The sequence below is a fragment of the Lepidochelys kempii genome, chromosome 22 (genome assembly GCF_965140265.1).
Source record: "Lepidochelys kempii isolate rLepKem1 chromosome 22, rLepKem1.hap2, whole genome shotgun sequence".
In the NCBI taxonomy this organism is placed as follows: Eukaryota; Metazoa; Chordata; order Testudines; family Cheloniidae; genus Lepidochelys; species Lepidochelys kempii.
This window is the reverse complement of record NC_133277.1, coordinates 1,398,026-1,421,011: the sequence shown is the minus strand read 5'-3', so window position 1 is coordinate 1,421,011 and position 22,986 is coordinate 1,398,026. Positions and strand designations below refer to the sequence as shown.

At 47.6% G+C, this 22,986-nt stretch overlaps 1 protein-coding gene across 15 annotated transcripts in view; it reads left to right on the top strand.

Moving 5' to 3' along the window:
* The window catches only part of PKNOX2 (PBX/knotted 1 homeobox 2), a 691,764-nt gene that overhangs the window by 491,311 nt on the left and 177,467 nt on the right, over positions 1-22,986 (top strand). For all 15 annotated transcript variants that reach the window (XM_073320703.1, XM_073320715.1, XM_073320717.1 and 12 more), the window contains one exon: positions 14,961-15,132. In XM_073320703.1, coding sequence (XP_073176804.1) covers positions 14,961-15,132 — 172 coding nt within the window. The remainder of the gene's footprint in view (positions 1-14,960; positions 15,133-22,986) is intronic.

Here is a 22,986-nt window from a genome sequence, read left to right as displayed (position 1 = left end):
TTCGTAGATTCATAGATGCCAAGGCCAGAAGGGATTACAGTGATTATCTAGTCTGACCTCCTGTATAGGGTTGCCAACTTTCTAATTGCTCAAAACACCCTAGCCCTTCCCCTTCCTGAGGCTCCACGTCCCCACTCACTACATTCCTCCTCCCTTGGTGGCTCGCTGTCCCGCAACCTCACTCACTTTCACTGGGCAGGGGCAGGGGGTTGGAGTGTGGGAAGGGGTGAGGGCTCTAACTGGGAGTGTGGGCTCCAGGGTGGGGCCAGAAATGAGGGGTTCAGGGTGCGGGAGAGGGCTGTGGGGCAAAGAGTTGGGGTGTGGGAGGGGGTGAGGGCTCTGGCTGGAGTGGTGGGATCTGGGGTGGGGCTGGGGATGATGGGTTTGGGGTGCAGGAGGGACTCCAGGCTTGGGGGTGGGGCTGAGGGATTCGGAATATGGTAGGGGGCTGCGGGTTGAGGCAGGGGGGATGGGGTGCAGGAGGCAGTATGGGCTCTGAACTGTGAGTGCGGGCTCTGGGGTGGGGGTGTGAATGAGAGGTTTGAATTGCAGGAGGGGGCTCTGGGGTTTGGGGGGCTCAGGGCTGGGGGTTGGGACTCAGGGTTGGGGCACGGTCTTACCTCGGTCAGCTCCCGGACAGTGATGCAGGCTCCCCACCTGCCCTGACACTGTGCTGCACCCCAGAAGCGGCCAGCAGATCCGGCTCCTGGGCGTGGGAGCCAGGGGACTCCGTGCGCTGCTCTCACCTACAGGCACCACCCCCTGCAGCTCCCATTGGCCAGGAACCACAACCAGTGGGAGTGTGGAGCCAGTCCTTGGGGCTGGGGCAGTGCGTGGAGCCCTGTGGCCCCCATGCCCAGGAGCAGGACCTGCTGGTCACTTCTGGGGCGCAGTGCGGAGTCAGGACAGGTAAGGACTAGCCTGCCTTAGCTCCACAGCACCGCTGACCGGGCTTTTAATGGCCCGGTCAGCAGTGCTGACCAGAGCTGCGAGGGTTGAAAGCCAGACACCTGGCAACCCTACTGCTATATCACACAGGCTAAAGACCTGCCCCAAATAATTCACTGGGCGTGAACTATACAGTACTATAAAGTGCTAAGTACTCTGAAAAATCAGGCCCTAGGTGTTTCAAGTTAAGCACCCAAAATTAGTGAACACTGCTGAAAATTATGGCCTCTTTGTGCTTCAGTCCCTGAGGTGTAAAATGGAGATAATACCAGCTCATCTCACAAGGGTGTGGTGAAAATAAATTCATTAATGTTTGAGAAGCACTTGGATAATCCAGTGGAAAGCGCCATAGAAATGCCTATGAATAAATTAATGATGTTGTATTCAGTGCAAGGTTTGGCTGGTGTGTGTTGTAGAAGGCCTAGGGCCATACAGAGACTGTGGTGGATAAAAAGAAAGACGGAATAACTACCTAATCACTGAGCACTATCCAGCTTCACTGTCTGAGAGAGGGGCCTCTGGAAAAAAACAGTCATGGATCCTGTAACATAATGTAACATGGGGGCGGGGGAGGAATTAAAGGTGCACTGTTACATTTATTTAACTGGGAATTTTCCTAACTTTTGAGTGCTCAACTTAGCAATGTGGGTTTTGTTTGTTATTTGGTCTTCAGTAACACTCACTTCAGTAAAGTGAAGTTTGTAGCCTCGTCTCGTGCCACAATCCTGCCTCCACTGGAGATGTGGTTGTAGGGTGCCATCTCTTCTTCCATACAGACAGGGCAATGGCATGGGGAACCTTCATTCTCAAGGAGTAGCTTCACGGGGAGAGAATGTGACTATTAGACTATCTAGCCCATCTCCCTGGGGCCAGGCAAGGCAAGATTTTTCCATACGGGTTATATTAATTATTATTATTATGTAGTGCCTAGAAGCAGGAGGTGGGGAAACATGGGTCAGAGTGGTGCAGCTGGAATCCCCTGTAATTATCCCATCAGTCAGGATGCCTCAGCTTGGGTCAGGAGTTGGCCCCTCTGCACTTGTCTGCTTCTGCCAGGCACTGGGATGGCGCTAGTGAGGATGCCCATTGAAATGCATGGGGTAGTTCACATCTGTCAAAGCTTTTGTTTCAGGCTCTCTGCAGACTCAGGCAGACATAATGGCATGAGCTATGCTCAAACTACTTTTTCTGTGTTTCCTTTGCAACAGTGAAGACTATTAAATTCCTTCTTTTTATGTGAAAACTCGGATTTTGATGAAGTCACATGGCTTCAGAAAGTGCAGCGCTAACCCTGGGCCTTAACCTGGCACTGCCCATTGTTTGGGATTTTTGAAACTAGACTGGACAAAGCACTAGAAGTTGTGCTTCCTGGGCATTCATGACTCCCTCCTCTGCTGGTTCTCCTCACTCCTCTGTGATCATTTCTTCAGTTCCGTCCTTTGTCCGTCTCCCACGTGGGTGGGGGTCCTATTGAGCTCCATCCTAAATCCCCTCCTTTTCTCTCTTTGAACCCTTTCGCTATTGATCTTACCTGTTCACTTGGCTTTGATGACCATCTTTACTCTGATAACTCACAAAACTGCCTCTGTACTCCATACCTGTTGCCCTCCATCCAGTTTCCTGGTTTGCCCTGTCTCTCTGACAGATGTCTAGCCTTAAACTCAAAGTGAACATGGCCGAAACAGCTCCTGCTCTTTCACCTGAAGCTCTCTCATCTGTCACCGTGGACACCATCTTCGCAGTCACTCGGGCTTGTTACCTGGGAATCATTTTCAACTGAGCCCTTTGTTTAGACCCATGCAGCCAGCCCATAACTAAACCTTGCCACTTCTTTCTAAATAAAACTTCAAAAAAGTGGCTTTTCTTCCCTGTCTACAACAACAACATTCCCACCCAGGCCTTCAGCATTTTGGGTTCAGATGACTGTTGCCACCTCTTTTGCCTTTAACTTCTGCAGCCTGACCTCCCTCAAGTCCATTCAATATGCAGTGGCTGAGATCACACCAGCCGTCCCTCAATTCCTCTGCTGGCTAGTGCCCCCCTCACCATCATAAAGTGCAGTGTTCTTGTCCTTATCTTCAAGAACCATCACAATTTAACCCAGCCCCATCTATCTGCTCAATTTACCTTATCTTATTGTAAGCTTCCTCCTTTACTCCAGCTATGGTGTCATCCTCCCTCACCAACTTGTCTTTTTTCTGCCTCAGGTATCTTCAAGCTCTGTTCCAATGCTGGAATACCTTCCATTCTTCCAGACTCCTTCAAAACCCTATGTTTCAAACCCCAGTATTACCATGTTGCCTACTAAATACTCACAGCATTAGACCAGGGCTCATGCTCCGGGAAGCAGCCGGAACCATGTCCCTGCGCGGCCCCTGGGGGTGGCGGGCGGCACAGGACTCTGCATGCTGCCCTTGCCATGCCTCCAGGTATCATAGAATCACAGAATCTCAGGGTTGGAAGGGACCTCAGGAGGTCATCTAGTCCGACCCCCTGCTCAAAGCAGAACCAATCCCCAATTTTGCCCTGATCCCTAAATGGCCCCCTCAAGAACTGAGCTCACAACCCTGGGTTTAGCAGGCCAATGCTCAAACCACTGAGCTATCCCTCTCCCCACAGGGACCTCCCCCGTTGACGGTTCCCCGTTCCCGGCCAATGGGAGCTGCGGGGGGCGGTGCCTGGAGGCAAGGGCAACACACGGAGCCCTCTGCCCCCCGGGCTGCAGGGACATTGTGCCGACTGCTTCTGAAATTGGTGCAGGGCCTGTGCCACCACGAAAAGCAATCCCATGGGCCGGATCCAAAGCCCTGACGGGCCGGATCCAGCCCGCGGGCCGTAATTTGCCCACCTCTGGGCTAGATAGTCTAATTGTCACTTTCTATCTCCAACTTCTAGGACTCTTTGAAGGAAAGTGCCTGAGCTGTAGGCACGTCAGAGAGATTGCTTGCTGAGCATTTGACAGGGGTCTACAAATTGGTCCTTTCTCCACCTAGTGTGTGCACTTTAATTCTCTCCATAAAATTGAAAAAGGAATTTGTGCAGTGTACAGAGGTTGGGGGGTGCGCTGCTCAACTCCTACCACCTGGCATTACTGCTTGGATTATTAGTTCCTGGTAATTTAGTGCCCTTGCACAGGGTCGATTTGTGCCTTTCATTTCTAATTGATCTAGTGGCTGTTTAAATGGCAGCAGGCATCTGTTGAGAGTTGGAAGGTTCATAAGGCGCAATAATTCATAACACCGTCTGGAATTTGCCTTTCATATCGCTCAGCTAACCCTCTGCAGGGCTGCCTAAATTATGACTGCCGAGGCTTCTTTACATATTCTATTCAGGGCTTGGAGAATCTTGCATTAAACTGGGATCAGTCTAGATTAGACTATAATATGCTGCAGCATTAGTGGCTGCAAATGAAGACTTATACCAGAGTTTAACCCCTTCACCCGACTTTCTTGTCTTGGTCCTGGAAGGCTTGGCTAATCCGTTGCTTCCTCTGATTTGTTGATGTGTTTAATAGATCTTTCAGCTTGCTGGACTCCTGGGAGCATGAAGTGTCCAAGACTTTTAAAAAATTAAAGCACACTCGCTTTGATTAAATAAGGCGCCTTTCAGACCTTAATGGAAGAGGCACATGGTTTTTCAATTCACCACAAATATATAGGGAGGAAGAGACCAGTTATCTGGTGTCATGTTTGGAATGTGTTACAAATTTAAGCAGCTCCATTGCCAACCTGCTGTATGGATTTGGAGAGCAGTTAACTTATTTGTAACACAGTTCTTGTCCTTCCCGTTTCCTCAGGATTTGATAAGCCTGAGCACCCAAAGAAAGTTTTACCTGCCCATGTTTAAATGCAGCTTCAGTTTGGAACCCCTGGCTTTACACAACATTAGTATTTGGATTTAGCTGGGTTTTTTAAAAAACTGAAATACCAGCTCTTCTTTCAGGAGGCAGAGTGTTTATTACTTTTTCACTGACAGAGATTTGACTGTCCTTATTCGCATGAGAAACATGGCAACTCACCAATCTGGGATTAACCAGAAAAATGAAAGGCCAGTTGCAAGCAGCTTTACAGAGTGTGCGGGTCTCTGGGCAGAGTCATCCCTACCCAGGGATAATGGGGAGGGGAGTGAGGCTCATCCCTCTGAAGTGCAGCTTCACAATTGAAGTATGTCACACTGCCTCTCCCCATTCTGATTGGCACCCCTCCAATCCAGCTTGTTTTAATGATTGCTCTAATTTCCGCTCATTCAGGGATGAGGCCTACAGATATCTGGATGTCACTAAAAGTGCATCGATCATCAGCCAAGTCTAAACCGGACGAGTTTGTGTAGGGGTGTGGAGTTGTTTTAATTTGCTGAGTGTTCCCTGGAAGACTAGTTGGTGCATTGGTGCTGGTGATACGCTGCCACATGGATGGCTGAACTCACCTCACCTAGGTTTGAACTCAAATGGTTTTGATTTTGTATTCTGCTTAGGAGACCTGAGCAAAAGGACCAGAAAGGCCAAATAGCCAATGAAAAATGGGGTGAACAATGCAGCAGAGATGGAGCAGAGTAAAAAGGCCAGTGTGGATAAGTAGCAGACAGAGGAGAAAGAGAAATTCTAAGACAAAGATGAATGCAGTATGTAGCACTTTGACTCAGTGAATGAGCTGCACCAGTGTAGCAGAGCCAGGTTGCTTCCCACAGAGCTGTGCAGTCCGCGTAAGAGCCACTGACCACATAGCAACTTTACAGTGGCCACAACGAACCCCTACAGGGGGAAGGGTTAGGATAGGGGAGCTCTTTGAAGTGTCTGGCCCTTGTCCCAGTGGCACATGACATGGCAGAGAGTGCTGCTGTGTACTAATTGTCCAGTGTGCTCTGTGGGGGAAATGGTCCATGTTTTACCGTTCTTTCCTAGGGGTTATTACATTTTAAAAAAAAGTATACACATGTAAATAGTTATTTTCATCTACTGTCCTGTTTATTGCCAATCTTTGTTCATTTGTTTCACTGTACCAGGTATTATATTTATTATATTATATTAATGCATTTTGTATTGTGTATAAAGCAAAATGTTAGACAATGTCAATTTTAACAGGCGATTCATTTATTGTAATCTATAGAGATATATAGGTCCCCAACCAGGCCGACTGCATCAGCTTCTTCCATGCAACACTCCTCTAGAGCTTCAAAGAGGAAATCACTGGAATCCTCTCAAAAAGTCTCTAGAAAGTGGGCTTCAAATCCCCTGGGTAGAGAATCTACCACAAGGAGACAGTCCCTGACCAGATTGACCACTGATCTCCAACTCAGTACCCACAAGGCAGCAGACTCCTTAGGTACCATCACCACCAGCAAGTCTAGGGACTTTAAGAGTTCAGGTGGGGGGAAGGGATTGTTAGGGAGCCATCCCCATGCAGACCCTGGATGACCCCTAGTCTCTCTCATTCAGTCAGGCACATCTGCCCCTGTCCCCATGTGTCCCTGCACTCCCCATCCCCATGTGTCCTTGTACCCCCACTCAGCCACCCCACCTCCCCCATCCCAATATGTCCCTGCACTCCCACCTTAGCAACCCTCCTCCCCCTGTGGCCCTGCACCCCCAATCAGCCACCCCCTTGCCCTGTCCCCACATGTCCTTGCACCCCCATCCCCATGAGTCCCTGTACCCCTCCCCATGTATCTCTGTGCCCCCACTCAGCCACCTTCCTCCCCATGTGTCCCTGCACCCCCACTCCCATTCAGACTCCGCCCCAGTCTGTCCCCTCCCACTAGCCCTTCTGAACCCCAGTCTATGACCCCCAAGCAGCTCCACGTGCCCCACGCTGTCTGTCCCCGCCATATCCCATGCCTCCTGACCTTGCCTCACAGGAAGGGTGCTGTGAGGAAGGCGCCTCTTCTTTTCCCTATCCACAGCTAGAGGTGCTTCTGACTGGGAGTGGCTTCTCTGTGTTCTGGCACTGCAGCAGCTCCATGGGCAAAAGGCATAACTACAGCACTTCTCTGGCAGAATGTATTTTCTTCAGAGAAAAATATTCTGTGCGGGACATGAATTCTGCACATGTGCAGTGGTGCAGAATTCCCCCAGGAGTAGCCTGAATTACCACACCCATTCTTATCTGCTGCAACAATACGTGCATTTCCCCCGCTTCAATGACCACCTTTTTCATTTTTGTCAGATCTAAGAACATATCACTATGGACAAGTGGGCGTAGGATATTATTTCAATAGGATATTCTATCCATTTTATCTTCCTCCTCCCCCACCCCAGTTCCCCTTCAGGGACCCCACTCAACAGCACCTTTTGCGACAGGAAATCGACTCTCTCCTGAATCTGGGTGATATAGAACCAGTTCCTACACAACACAGAGGGAAGTGATTTTACTCCAGGTACTTCCTGGTACCAAAAGAGAATAGCTGTCGGAGATCCATTCTAGAACTAAGATCACGCAACAGATTTATAAAGGTTTAGTGATTCAAAATGGTAACCCTTGCAGCAATGATTCCATCACTGGATGAAGGGGACTGATTCTCAGCCGTCAACCTCCATGACACGTACTTCCATATAGCGATCCAACCCTCCCACAGACGGTTTCTATGATTCACCCTGGGTCAAGAGCACTTTCAACACACAGGTTTCAGAGTAGCAGCTGTGTTAGTCTGTATTCGCAAAAAGAAAAAGAGTACTTGTGGCACCTTAGAGACTAACCAATTTATTTGAGCATAAGCTTTCGTGAGCTACAGCTCACTTCATCGGATGCATAAAGTGGAAAGTACAGTGAGGAGATTTTATATACCACACAGACCATGAAAAAATATACATTGTAAGGAGAGTGATCACATGTGCTGCCTTCAAAGGTACCTCAGAATTATTTACTCACCACGCAAACACATTTAAACAAACTACTCTCTATGCCCTTGGTAGTTAAAAAGTCCTTTGAATGGTGGAAGAACCCTCACAATGTTTGTGCTGGGGTCTCCTTCATTCAGCCACGCCCAACATCAATAATAACAATGGATTCCTCCCTATAGGAATGGGGAGCCCACCAGAACATCCATACCATTCAAGACAGGTGGTCTCCTGTTGAGTCCATGGTACACATCAACTTGCTGGAACTCAGAGCAGTCAGAAATTCCTGTATTCATTTCCTGCCACTGATCGGGGCAAACATATAAAAATCATGACACTAAACTGGGAGGAGTGGTAGATACGCTGGAGGGTAGGGATAGGATACAGAGGGACCTAGAAAAATTAGAGGATTGGGCCAAAAGAAATCTGATAAGGTTCAACAAGGACAAGTGCAGAGTCCTGCACTTAGGATGGAAGAATCCCATGCACTGCTACAGACTAGGGATCGAGTGGCTAGGCAGCAGTTCTGCAGAAAAGGACCTAGGAGTTACAGTGGACGAGAAGCTGGATATGACTCAATAGTGTGCCCTTGTTGCCAAGAAACCTAATGGCATTTTGGGCTGTATATGTAGGAGCATTGCCAGCAAATTGAGGGACATGATCATTCCCCTCTATTTGGCATTGGTGAGGCCTCCTCTGGAATACTGTGTCCAGTTTTGGGCCCCACACAACAAGAAGGATGTGGAAAAAGTTGGAAAGAGCCCAGCAGAGGGCAACAAAATGATTAGGGCGCTGGGGCACATGACTTATGAGGAGAGGCTGAGGAAATTGGGATTATTTAGTCTGCGGAAGAGAAGAATGAGGGGGGATTTGATAGCTGCTTTCAACTACCTAAAGGGGGTTCCAAAGAGGATGGATCTAGACTCTCCTCAGTGGTAGCAGATGACAGAACAAGGAGTAATGGTCTCAAGTTGCAGTGGGGGAGGTTTAGGTAGGATATTACAAAAACCTTTTCACTGGGAGGGCAGTGAAACACTGGAATGGGTTACCTAGGGAGGTGGTGGAATCTCCTTCCTTAGAGGTTTTTAAGACTTGACAAAGTCCTGGCTGGGATGAGTTAGTTGGGGATTGGTCCTGCTTTGAGCAGCGGGTTGGACTAGATGACCTCCTGAGATCCTTCCCAACCCTGATATTCTATGATTCTATGATCATGATGGACAGCATGTCATATACATTTTACATAAACTGCTCTGTCCGCCGAAGCAGTGAGACTCTGCATTTGGTACACATTGCACCAGATCAACATCTTAGCTGCTTACCTTCTGGCATACAAAACACCCCAGCGAATGCTTTCAGCAGATGCTTCTTGCAAGATCATGAATGGGAGAGAGATCCCACTATATTCCACTGCATATTTCTACATTGGGATGTCCCACAGATAGACCTGTTCACTAAAGCCAAGAACAAAAGTGCTCCCATTTCTGCTCCAGAGCCAGTCTGGGTCACCACTCCCTGGGAGACGTCTTTCTCCTCCATTGGAACTGAGGACTCTTGTATGCATTTCCACCAATTCCCCTAATATCCAAGATGCTGCTCAAGATAAAGGAAGAAAAAGCCAAGGTTATTCTTGTGGTGCCCATGTGGCCAAGACAAATATGGTTTCCTTATGTCAGCTTGCTGTTTGTCAGCCAATCTCCTCTCCCAGGATGCTGATCAAATTCATCTCCCCAATCTCCAGGTTCAAGGCGTGGCTGATAGATAGTTCAAGGGTTTAGAAACAACCCGTTCTGAGGATATGGACAGTGCTATTGCATAGCAGGAAACAAGCCAGTCGTGTCACATATGTCCAAAAGTGGAAGAGATTCAAACACTGGTGTGACTCAAAGCCCATATCACCTACATCCTCTCCACTATCATTTGTACTCAAGCTAAAAAGGTCTGGCTTATCTCTAAGCTCTGTAAAGGTGCACCTCGCAGCTGTCATGGCCTTCCATCATATGATAGAGCGGTTTTCTGTTTTTGCTCATCCCATAACAAGAAGGTTCCTCCTGGGATTGGGTAACCTCTTTCCACAAATCAGATGCCCCACACCAGCATGGGACCTCAACATTGTACTCAGATGTCTTATGAGACCCCCCTAGGAAGCCGTGACCACCTGTTCCCTTTTACACCTGTCTGTGAAAACCACATTTCTAGTCGCCAACACGACTGCTCGAAGAGTAGGGGGGATAGTGACTCTAATGACATACTCCCCTTTACTTTTCTTTAAAGTCAAGGTCACCCTACATCCATGTCCCAAGTTCCTGCTGAAAATATCTTTGGACTTCCATATAAACCAATTTATTCACCGTCCAGTTTTCTTTCCTAAACCACAACAGGTCAAAAGAGATGTGTCATTATACACACATGATGTCAGGAAGGCATTAGCCTTTTATTTATATAGGACTAAACCCTTCAGGAAATCTCCCAGACTTTCTCTCCATTGCGGACAGAACTAATCCCCAGTTTCCAAGCAAAGACTCTCCAGGTGGATATCAGGCTGCATTATCTACTGCTGCCAGTCTCATGATCTTCAACCTCCTTCTAGAATACAAACTCACTCCATGAGATCCCTCTCCACTTCCATAGCCTTCCTCAAGAATGTTCTGGCCACATATATATATAGAGTCGCAACTTGGACATCCATTCACACATTCTCTGAAGATTTCGCAGTCACTCATGACTCAGCGTCCAATGCCATATTTGGCTCCACTATTTTATCCTCAATTCTAGACTCAATGCCGAAGTTCTATTGTCACAGGATAGGTACTCTCCATCCCAAGAGCTGGGTCACGTACAGACAGAAGAAGGAAAAAACTGTATAGCAGCCAGTTAGGTCCTGTATTCATGAATCTGTCTATAAAACATGGTAGTACGGCATAGTGGAGTCAATCAAGCGGCCCTTCCACTCAGGGCAGTGTGGCCTAATGGCCAGAGTCAATAAAACGGCCCTTCCACTAAGGGTAATGTGGCGCAATTGCCGGAGTCATTAAAATAACCCACTTCTGTGGGATTGCATGGCCGATGGCCTGTTGGGGAAGTGAGATGCAACTTAGGGGTGTGTGGCACCCAGGGTTGGGGGACTCGGGTCCTCCCTGCTCCTTGGTGTCCCAGGCCAGGGCCCTGGCGGTGGTGGGGGTGCTCACCACTGAGTCAATGGGGATCCTCCCAAAACACGCTGACTGGCTCCCCAGTTCACTCACTAGAGAAAAGTCTAATTCCCCTGGGCTGCTTCCGACCCTTTCTCCCTCGGTGATGCTCCATGGTTCCCCCGGGTCTCTGGGATTCTCAAATGGGCTAGCACCTGCTGGCACAATCTCTTCTCCAGGCTCAACAGGCAGCCTGGAGTCCCTCTGGAGCTCTGTGGCTTTGTAGTCAGGGCCTGTAGCAGCTCCCTGGAGAGAGCCTGCAGTCTGCGTCCTCTCTCTTCAGCAGCCTGCCCAGGCTGAGTTGGACTACTTCCTTTCATACCCTGCCTCCAGGCTGAGCATGTGCAGCAGAGTCAGAAGGGTGGGGCTTCCTCAGCCTGCAAAGCACAGTTAACTCTTTCAGGCTGGTGTGGGGCAGGTACACCTCGTCACACCCATCCATCTGTTAGGGGTCCTGCTGTGGAATCACCTGGAGTGGAGCACCCATAGGGACACTATTCAAAGAATTAGAGAAGGTTACTCACCTTGTGCAGTAACTGTGGTTCTTTGAGATGTGCCCTCCTATAGGTGCTCCACTATCTACTCTCCTCTCCTCTGCTTCGGAGTTCTTTTCAATGAGCTTCATGGTAGAGAAGGAACTGAGGGGAGTTCGCCCACACAGCACTATATAGCCCTGGTGCAGGGCATGAGATGGGGAGAGTGCATGTGTGGGCAGGATGGACACTGCTACCTAAAATCTCTAATCTGAGGCACATGGAGTGCAAGCACATCTAGAGTGGAGCACCCATAGGGACACACATCTTGAAGAACCACAGTTACTGCACAAGGTGAGTTGCCTTCTCTTCTCAATATCTTGATTTTGGGCTGAATGCTCATATCTTCCCTCATTTTACCCTTCCCTTTTGCTATCAGTTTAACACCCTCCTGACTACTCTAACCAGCCTGTCCCCAAAGAGATTGGGTTTCCTACTGAGACGGAGGCCAGCCTAACTGTACAGTCCCCTCTCTCCACAGAAGGTGGGCCATTGTTCCAGAAATCCAAAACCCTCTGCCACTTACCTAGCCAGCGGTTTACTTCCAGAATCTTCTGCCTTCTGTCTTCCTTTGCTCATGGGACAGGAAGGATCTCTGAGAAGATCTCTTGAACACTCCGAGTTCCCTGAAGTAATCTGTTATCTGCGAGATAGAGGAATGATAGAGGTCGTGGGAATCCTTCCAGGGCAGAGGCTGCTAACTACTGAGAGGCAAGAGGCAAGGGAATTAAGTGAAGTGATGAGGCTGGGGAAGTAGAGAGACTCAGATGAAGAGGTTCTTGTGGATCATCACATAGAATCATAGAATATCAGGGTTGGAAGGGACCCCAGAAGGTCATCTAGTCCAAGCCCCTGCTCAAAGCAGGACCAATTCCCAGTTAAATCATCCCAGCCAGGGCTTTGTCAAGCCTGACCTTAAAAACCTCTAAGGAAGGAGATTCTACCACCTCCCTAGGTAACGCATTCCAGTGTTTCACCACCCTCTTAGTGAAAAAGTTTTTCCTAATATCCAATCCAAACCTCCCCCACTGTAACTTGAAACCAACATGCACCAGACGAGTCTATGTAATAAATAACTTGATAGCAGAGGTGTCCCAGAGTGTGGCAAGTTTGGTTTTTTACTTGTCTATTTTGCTTCTTTTTATTGTTTGCTGGTATTATTAATTTATTATATTATTATTATTTATTATTTATTATTTTATGTTATTATTTTCAAAGGTTCAAATACCCTTAAAAGATCAAGAAAATAGAACATTCCAGAATGTTACAATGAGCCCATGACTGAAATATCCACTCCCTTGTGGGAAAGATACTGTAAGGTTCAGAGTGTATCGAGGTGACCTCTCATCCTCCCCCGCTTTTGCTAAGGGGTAATCTTGACCACAGCTAAGGGGTTCAGGGTAAGAAGAGGGCTGAGTGGTTTGAAAAGGTGTTTTGGTTCTCTGTTGTACTTAAAAAGGGGTGGCCTATCCACTTGTGGTGGGGTTTGGGGGGTGATACGGTGCATTCTGGAGGACTAATTCTTATTTCATAGCTAGACAGATTCAGAAGAATACAATGTAGGTTTATAGGTATTCAATTATTAAAACAGGAAGCACATTCCAGTCAGTTGGGCTGAAATTATCTATAAACAGCCCCCAATTTAAGGCATTGCAGTGTTTTGGATGTCTCATACTGGGCGCCAACAATGTGAAGCACCCAAAGTCCAAGGCCACTTTTGACAATTTTGTCTTTGGTGCTCAGGCACTTTTGGCTCAAAATGGACAAGCTGTTGGCGCCATCTGCAACAATGTTGGGTGACCATCTATGAAGATATTGTCAGACATCCAAAGAGCAGAGGTAGCAAACTGCAGAAACCACAAGGCAGGATGTTGGCGGCCCGCAAGGCAGCAGGTCATGGAATAGTATTGGAGTGGTACATATGGTTAACATTTGTTACTACAAACCATTGATGGAGGGCTGTAAATTACACAGCACTTTCCAAACACAAGAGATAGGTTCTGTGCCCTGGAGAACTGAGAGTCTAACTAAGACAAAACAAACACAAACACAGAGTCAGGGCTTGGGTGGCTGAGGAACGCAGGGGTGGGGGAAACATCATTGTGGGAGGTGGCAATGCATTGTGGGAGGTGCCATGCTGGGCTGGTACATTATGAGGCGACTCATGGAAAGGAGGGCAAAGGAGGTTGAGGCTTAGACCCTTTGGGAATGGTCTGTTTGCCTCAGAGGATCTTTTGCAGCCTCGCTGGCCGAACTGGGGGAAATGGTTCAAATTCAATTTTTGGATCATTTTATTTTGGTTGAAATTTTGAATTATAACCAAATAAAGTTCAGTACATATGGATTAAATTATCATGGGTCCCAAGACTTTTTTTCAGTTTTGGACCAGACTTAGGCTCACTGAGGCACAGACCTGAAAGAAAAAGGCTCCCCCCCGGCCATCACAAAAGCAATGATTTAAAGAGTCAAACCCAGAGGAGCCAGGCTCCGTCTGACCCCGTCAAGGTGAGCACAGCCCTTGGGATCCTTCTCACTGGATCCTTTCATAGGTACGCAAGTGATATGACTCTATGTGCTGCCTCTTTATGCTCTGCTGCCTCTTTATGCTCTCCCTCTATGCTGTGATCCACGGGACTGCTGTGCACTATTACTGTTATTAGTGCGACTATGGGCAGAACCAACATCAAATCATGCAGGAGTTCTAGGCCATGGAGAACTTCCTATGTGAACCAAGCATTGTAGATGGTGTCCACTCCCTTCTAAGGGGCCCATGGGGAGATAGCACAGCCTCTAGGAATAGGAAATATAACTGCCACTGCTGTGCAAGTTTACCCTGTTTCTAGAGCATCCAAATCCAGCTGCTCAAAACCTCTTCAAAACAACTATAAGTTATGGCACCAACTGACCAACTTCAGTCCAATCAGAATTGGACCGTAATCCCTGTAGTAATGTTGGTAACTGACCCAGTGACATTACAACCAGTGGAATTTGCTTTATAGAACTATCAGAATAAGGTGCCTACAGATATGTTTGAGAGATTTACCTGTTGGGCTGGCTGCCATTTTGACAATTTAGCAGCATAGCAATCCCCTGTCTCCCAGAGGCAAGTGTAAATTAAAGGTTAGAAAACAAGATGAGAATGAGACTGGAAAAGTTGTTTAGCTCGTGAGTGAATGTAATACTCGCCCACACTCTGGTGCAGAAAGCTGAAATCTGTTAAATACACAGCAAGACAGCTTTGGCAGTGGGGGAGGGCTAGCTCAGCGGTTTGAGCATTGGACTGCTAAACCCAAGATCGTGAGTTCAATCCTTGAGGGGGCCATTTAGGGATCTGGGGCAAAAATTGGGGATTGGTCCTGCTTTGAGCAGGGGGTTGGACTAGATGACCTCCTGAGGTCCCTTCGAACCCTGATCTTCTGTGATTTACAGAAAGAATGTTGTGATTTCCTGTCTCTCCAGGCATCCTCTTTTCCCACTCCTGACGCTGCTGTTTGAGAAGTGTGAGCAGGCCACACAGGGCTCCGAGTGCATCACCTCTGCCAGCTTTGATGTGGACATTGAGAACTTTGTACACCAGCAGGAGCAGGAACACAAACCATTCTTCAGTGATGATCCCGAACTGGACAACCTGGTAAAGCCCTGGTTCAGACCAGTACCAGCCCCATTGATTTGTTTAGCATTTTAGATGACAGGGTCACTGCTTTGCTCTTACACTACAGGCATCTGAACCTAAAGCCCAAAGGGCAGCAGATTAGAGAAGTCTCAGGGTGGATGGGTTTTAAGGAGCATATGCTAGACAGTGGTTTTCAAACCGGGGTACACATAATCCTAGGGGTACACGAGCTCTCGTCGGGAGTGGGGGGTACGTGAGAAAAATCCTGTAATGGTGGACAAACATTTTATTTAGTAGCAAGATTTTCAGACTGTGGGGCACGCCTCCCAGGGGTGCTGGAGGAACATTCGGTGGGGCAAGCGGCAATGCGAGATGGCTCAGTTTTTGAGCTGAGCCCCCATTGAGTTACCAGCTTTTGGTTGCATGCCCCCCACAACCCAGACAGGCTGGGTGCCCAACTGAGGTGAGTCAGGGGGTTAAGATGGCGCTCCATCCCTGAGCTCTGTGGCGTCACTGCTCACCCCCTTGAACGTTCCTCTGGGTCCCCTGAGGAGGGGCGTGCCGCACAGTTTGAAAACCTCTCGAATCATAGAATCATAGAACCATAGAATAACAGAGTTGGAAGGCCATCTAGTCCAACCCCCTGCCCAGAGCAGGACCAATCCCAACTAAATCATCCCAGCCAGGGCTTTGTCAAGCCTGACCTTAAAAACTTCTAAGGAAGGGGATTCCACCACCTCCCTAGGTAACGCATTCCAGTGTTTCACCACCCTCCCAGTGAAAAAGTTTTTCCGAATATCCAACCTAAACCTCCCCAACTGCAACTTGAGACCATTACTCCTTGTCCTGTCATCTGCTATCACTGAGAATAATCTAGATCCATCCTCTTTGGATCCACCTTTCAGGTAGTTAAAAGCAGCTATCAAATCCCCCCTCATTCTTCTCTTCCGTAGACTAAACAATCCCAGTTCCCTCAGCCTCTCCTCATAACTCATGTGTTCCAGTCCCCTAATCATTTTTGTTGCCCTTTGCTGGACTCTCTCCAATTTCTCTTTCTTGTAGTGTGGGGCCCAAAACTGGACACAGTACCCCAGATGAGGCCTCACCAATGTCGAATAGAGGGGAACGATCACGTCCCTTGATCTGCTGGCAATGCCCCTACTTATACACCCCAAAATGCCATTGGCCTTCTTGGCAACAAGGGCACGCTGTTGACTCATATCCAGCTTCTCGTCCACTGTCACCCCTAGGTCCTTCTCTGCAGAACTGCTGCCTAGCCATTCGGTCCCTAGTCTTTAGCGGTGCATTGGATTCTTCCATCCTAAGTGCAGGACTCTGCACTTGTCCTTGTTGAACCTCATCAGATTTCTTTTGGCCCAATCCTACAATTTGTCTAGGTCCCTCTGTATCCTATCCCTACCCTCCAGCGTATCTACCACTCCTCCCAGTTTAGTGTCATCTGCAAACTTGCTGAGGGTGCAATCCACACCATCCTCCAAATCATTAATGAAGATATTGAACAAAACTGGCCCCAGGGACCGACCCTTGGGGCACTCCGCTAGATACCGGCTGCCAGTTAGACATGGAGCCATTGATCACTACCTGTTGAGCCCGACAATCTAGCCAACTTTCTACCCGCCTCGAAGCTGTGGCTCAATGGAAGGCAGAAATCTGGGGTGGCACATGTCACCTCTGCCTATCTGAGATGGGGTATGCGGTAGCCTACATTATTTGTAAAGAAGTACTCAGTTTAAAAAGTTTGAAAATCACTGTGTTAGAGCAATGAGGAGTCTGGATAAGCTTGGCAATTGTGATTTTTCGAAAGGAATAATTATAATTCTTTGTCTAAAATTTATAGAAACAGTTTAAGAACATAAGAACGGCCATACTGGGTCAGACCAATGGTTAAAGCTGCAAGTCTGTCATGGAGGTCATGGAAGTCATGGATTCCATTACTTTCCGGGATGTCTGTGACTTCTGCAGCAGCCAGTGTGGCTGGCCTGGGGGCAGCTTGAGCAGCTCGGGCAGCCCCTGGGCCAGCCGCACTGACCACTGCAGGGGCAGTCTCAGGCCACCGCACCCCCCCAGCAGCAGTAGGTGTTTCGGTGTAGGAAGGGGCTCAGGGCTCGGGTGCAGGCGTGGGTGAGGGCTTTGGGCAGTGCTTACCTCGGTGGAGGGGGAGGGCTCCCCAGAAACAGCAACATGCCCCTCATCTGCTAGACATAGGCGCGGCCAGGCAGCTCTGCACTCTGCCTCCACCTGCAGGCACCACCCCACAGCTCCCATTGGCCACGGTTCCCAGCCAATGGAAGCTGCAGAGTTGGCGCTTGGGGCGGGGGCAGTGTGCGGAGCCCCATGGCTGCACCTCTGTCTCAGAGATGAGGGACATCATGTCGGTGCTTCTGGGGAGCTGTGCAGAGTCGGATAAGGAGCCTGTCAGCCCCGCCTGCTCCCCCCCAGCAGCACTGGGGATCCCAGGCTACAAACTACCGCTCGCCATCCCTCAGCACCAGCAGGGGTCCCAGGCTGCATGCCACTGCCCCCGCGAGCACCCGCAGTGTCCCCAGTCCCCTCCCCCAGAGCACCCGCAGCACCCCTGGCTCCCTCACCCAGAGTACCCGCAGTGCCCCTGGGCCACCCTCTGCCCCAGATGACCCAAGTTTTAGTTAGGGGTATATAGTACAAGTCATGGACTGGTCACAGGCCCTGAATTTTTGTGTACTGCCTGTGACCTGTCCATGACTTTTACTAAAATACCCATGACAAAAACCTAGCCTTATCAATGGTCCATCTAGCACAGGATCCTGTCTTCCGAGAGTGGCCAATGCCAGATGCTTCAGAAGGAATGAACAGGGCAATTATCGTGTGATCCATTCCCTATCGTCTCCTCCCAAATTCTGGTAGTCAGAGGCTAGGGACACCAGAGCAGGGGGTTGCCTCCCTGGCAATCATGTCTAATAGCCATTGATGGACCTAAGCTCCATGAATTTATCTAATTATTGTTTTGAATCTGGTTAGAGTTTAGGCCTTCACAACATCCCAATGAATTCCACAGGTTGACTGTGCATTGTATGAAGAAGTACTTCCCCTTTTTTTTTTAAACCTGCTGCCTATTAACTTCACTGGGTGACCCCTGATTCTTGTGTTGTGTGAAGGAGTAAATAACACTTCCTTATTCACTTTCTCCACACCAGTCATGATTTTATAGACCTCTACCAGATCCCCCCTTAGTTTTTTCATCTCTGCTCATATGGAAGGTGTTCCATGCCCTTAATCATTTTTGTTGCCCTTCTCTGTACCTTTTATAATTTTAATGTATCTTTTTTTGAGATGGGGCAACCAGAACTGCCCACAGTATTCAAGACGTGGGCATACTCTGGATTTATAAAATGGCATTATGATATTATTGTCTTATCTATCCCTTTCCTAATGGTTCCTAACATTGTTAGATTTTTTGACAGCCAGTGCACATCGAGTGGATATTTTCAGAGAACTATCCACAATGATTCAAAGATTTCTTTCCTGAGTAGTAACAACTAATCTAGACCATTTTGTATATTTAGTTGGGATTATATTTTCCAATGCACATTGATTTGCATTTATCAACATAGAATTTCATCAGCCATTTATTCATTCCCTTTGTTTCCTATCTTTTAAACAGTTACTGACCCATGAGAGGACCTTCCTTCTTATTCCAAGCCTGGTTACTTTACTTAAGAATCTTTGGTGAGGGACCTTGTCAAAGGCTTTCTGAAAGTCCATGTACATTATATCTGCTGGATCACTCTTGTCCACGTAGTTGCTGACCACTTCAAAGAATTCTAATAGATTGGTGAGGCATGATTTGCCTTTACAAAAGCCATGTTGACTCTTCCTCAACAAATCGCGTTCAATCTGTGTGTCTGATAATTCTGGTTCTTTACTGTAATTTCAACCTCTTTACCTGGTATTGAAGTTAAGTAAGCCACTGGTCAGGATTGCCAGGATCACCTCTGGAGCCCTTTTTAAAAATTGGTGTCACATTAGCTACCCTCCAGTCATCTGGTACAGAAGCTGATTTAAGTGATAGGTTACATACTAGTTAGTAGTTGTGCAGTTTCATATTTGAATTACTTCAGAACTCTTGGATGAATACCAAGTGGTCCTGGTGACTTATTGCTGTTTAATTGATCAGTTTGTTCCAACATCTCAATCTGGGACAGTTCCTCATATTTGTAACCTAAAAAGAGTTGCTTGGGTGTGGGAATCTCCCTCACATCCTCTGCAGTGAATTAATTTAGTTTCTCTGCAATGGCCTTATCTTCCTTGAGTGCTCCTTTAGGACCTCGGTTGTCATAGGATATCAGGGTTAGAAGGGACCTCAGGAAATCATCTAGTCCAACCCCCTGCTCAAAGCAGGACCAATCCCCAATTTTTGGCCCAGACCCCTAAGTGGCCCCCTCAAGGATTGAACTCACAACCCTGGATTTAGTAGGCTAATGCTCAAATCACTGAGCGATCCCACCCCCTCACCTGTGATATACTGGTTGTTGACAGACCTACTGCTTCTGACATACTTAAAAAAGTTGTTGTTGTTAGTTACCGAGTCTTTTGCGAGTTACTCCTCAAATTCTTTTTTTGTCCTGCCTAATAATGCTTCTATGCTTGATTTGCCAGAGTTTATGCTCCTTTCTAATTTCCTCTAATTGACTTCCAATTTGTTAAATATGTGTTTTTGCCTCTAACCACTTCCTTTACTTTGTTGTTTAGCTATGGTTGCACTTTTTTAGTCTCTTACTGTGTTTTTTTTTAATTTGGGGTAGCCTCTCTTATGGTGTTTTTTAAAAGTGTCCATGCAGCTTGCAGGCATTTCACTTATGTGACTGTACTTTTTAATTTCCATTTAACTAGCTTCCTCATTTTTGTGTAGTTCCCCTTTCTGAAGTTAAATGCTACAGTGGTATTCCCCACTCCCACAAATATGTTAAATTTAATTGCATTATGGTCACTATTACTGCTATTAAAAGCGACAAACTGCACTGACCTTCACACACATGAGGCAAATGACTGACTGTTCCGAAGGCAAGAGGACTCCACTTTAGTCATTTAACTGGTTCTACCAATAGCCCCTGCTTTATCTAGCAAGTGCAAATGTGTGGTTTAAAAATATAAGTGCCCTGACAATCAGTAACTTGCTTCTGATTTATTAAATTAGTTTTTGTGTCTGATTGTTAGCAAACTGTAATTTTTGGTTTGTAAAACTTTCCAGATAAGAAACCGTAATGGCAAACTGGATTTACTGCCAGTACTTTACACACTGTTAATCAGTGGTTATCTTAAGAAATGTGAGCAATTTCTCAAAGTTAAAGTTTCCTTGTATACTAATCTCTAGATCCCTGCCTTTCACAGCTTTCTACCTGCATTTTCAAGGTGGAAATTGCAGTCACAGTTTGGCAGATTTTACTTGCCCGTGATATATATAAAGAACAAGAAACACTTTCTTACTGAAGAGTTTTGTAACAACTTTGCTCTTCTTACTCCTGAGTTTGTTCCCAATGCTATCAGCTGAAAAGAAAGGCAAACTAGCTCTCTTCTTCTTCAAGTGATTGTCCCTATTGTGTTCCACTGGGGTTATGCATGCACACTATGCGCTCAGAGTCTGAGAGTTTTGAAAGTTGTGTTCATTGGTCTGTGCACATACCCTGGCTCACCTCGTGCTTCCGACCAACGCAATAAAGGGTAGGTTGGACCAACTGCTTCTTCAGTTCCTTCTCATTGCTGCATGGTCTGCATTGGAACCTTCAGTTTCCTCATCTCTGATGTTGTTCTAAATAAACAGTTGTAAATAGTTTTATTAATTAGTAGTTTTACCAGTTTGAATAGTTTTAATAATTGTAGAGTAGATTACAGGGGTCTTCCCTGCACTTCCGCATTTGGGTATCGGACTGTGCCCAGTACTATGGGCTTCAAACTCTGTGCCCCCCCGCCCACTGTCCTTCTCGGTCAGCGATGACCATCAACACTGCGTCTACTGCCTGGGAGAAGTTCACATTGCTGCTCGGTGCAGTATCTGTCAGTCCTTCCCCAGCCGTACCCGAGAAGGGTGGGCACTTTGCCTAAGCAGATATCTCATGGGATGACCATGGGACCCCAGTTGGATCCAGGCTTGGAACCCCCCCACCTCCTGCACATTGACCTGAATCAGCAAGGAGTGAGCCTTCTGCTATGAAGTCGAACTCTAGTGCCAGAGAATCCGCCCCCACAGATCCATTGCAGGACCTAGTTGGGACATTAAGAGAGATTCTGATAAGCATGGGTCTAAAGTCTTCCTCTCAGTCCACTCTGACAAAAAATCAGATGTTCCATCCACCAGCTGTGCCCATGAGGATTTAGTGTGTCCTAAGTCCCCAGAAACAAGGTGCTCTAGCGGCTCCAGGCTGGGCTGTATCGGTACTGCCATCCCGCCTCTTCACGAGACCTGGGACCCTCTGGCACCAGTGACGTCCAACTACCCGTCAAGGCTGAATCCCCACTCTGGCACTCGGAGTGCAGAAGGTGGAGGCCCGCAAGGATTTAAAAAATTAATACTGGCCACTCCAGGCTTGTATTAAACTCCCAAGGTTACAGCTTTTCTCTGACTCTGGCTTGGTAAACGCTGCAACCACCCAAATGCAAAAAAAAAACCCTTGAACCCAGGAAGGAGCACTTGGGAATTCCTCCCTGTGGGGTACCCTCAAGCCCTTTCACCCCCCTCTGGGGAAGAGCTGAGAAAGAAAACAAAGGAAATTAGCTGTGGCTATCAGCTAATCAAACAACATGCACAAACCTCTTAGGACACCAAAATCTTGTTCTTTAAAAAGGTAAATTTTATTAAAAACAAAAAGGGAAAAAATACAGACAGCTGCAGCGGCACAGGAGCCAGTAAACAGAGCTGTAAACAGGAGAGTTTGAGCAGGAGATCTGTTGGAGGAAAAGGTTTTCTGTTGGAGGAGGTTTTCTGTTGGAAGAGAAGGCTAACAGGACTTAGGTGAGAGGGCGATGACAGACACACAGGCAGCAGTGGTAGTGACCCAAGCAGTGGAAGACACAATGAAGATGACTGGATGTAGAAGCTGCGGCATGTACATAATCCTGGAGCGGGGACCTGAAAAGAGTTTCATCTGCATGAAGTGCTGCCTGATAGAGCTGATGGAAGAAAAGATCCGAGGATTGGAGATGCAGGTGGAAACTCTGGTCGAGTTTAGAAGGGGGTTTGAGCGGACGATGGAGCAAAGACATGAAGAGGCCAAAGGGAAAAGCTCAGACTTGCAGATGGAAGCAGGACCAAAGAACTCTCAGGGGACACTGCTGGGTGAGTAAAGTGAACAGCTGAAACATATGACTAAGAGAACCAGGCAGAGGCAAAGACGGGCTAGAGAAGGAGCAACAGAGCTCAGGAACAGGTTTGCGGAGTTGGAAAATGAAGAAGGGGCACAGCAGGTGGTCCCTGAAGGTGAGAGGGCAAGGAAGAAGAGAAGAGCAGCTAGTCCCATAGGAAGAGGGCAAGAGTCAATGGAGATAACACCAAATATGAGCCCCAGGAGGATACAGGATGGGTTGAAGAGGATTGCAAGGGACAATAGGAATCGAGAGGACTTGCTGCCAGAAGGAACAGGGGATAGACTGGAGAATCGCACCATCACCAGCAAAAGGCAGGTCTACGTGATTAGAGACTTCTTACTGAGAAGACTAGACAGGCCTGTAACAAGAGCTGATCCAGAGAACAGAAGGGTGTGCTGTCTGCCGGGTGCTAAGATACGGGATGTGGACCTGAGGCTGAAGAGGATCCTAATGGGAGCAGGAAAGAATCCACTGATTGTCCTTCATGTGGGAACAAATGATATGGCTAGATTG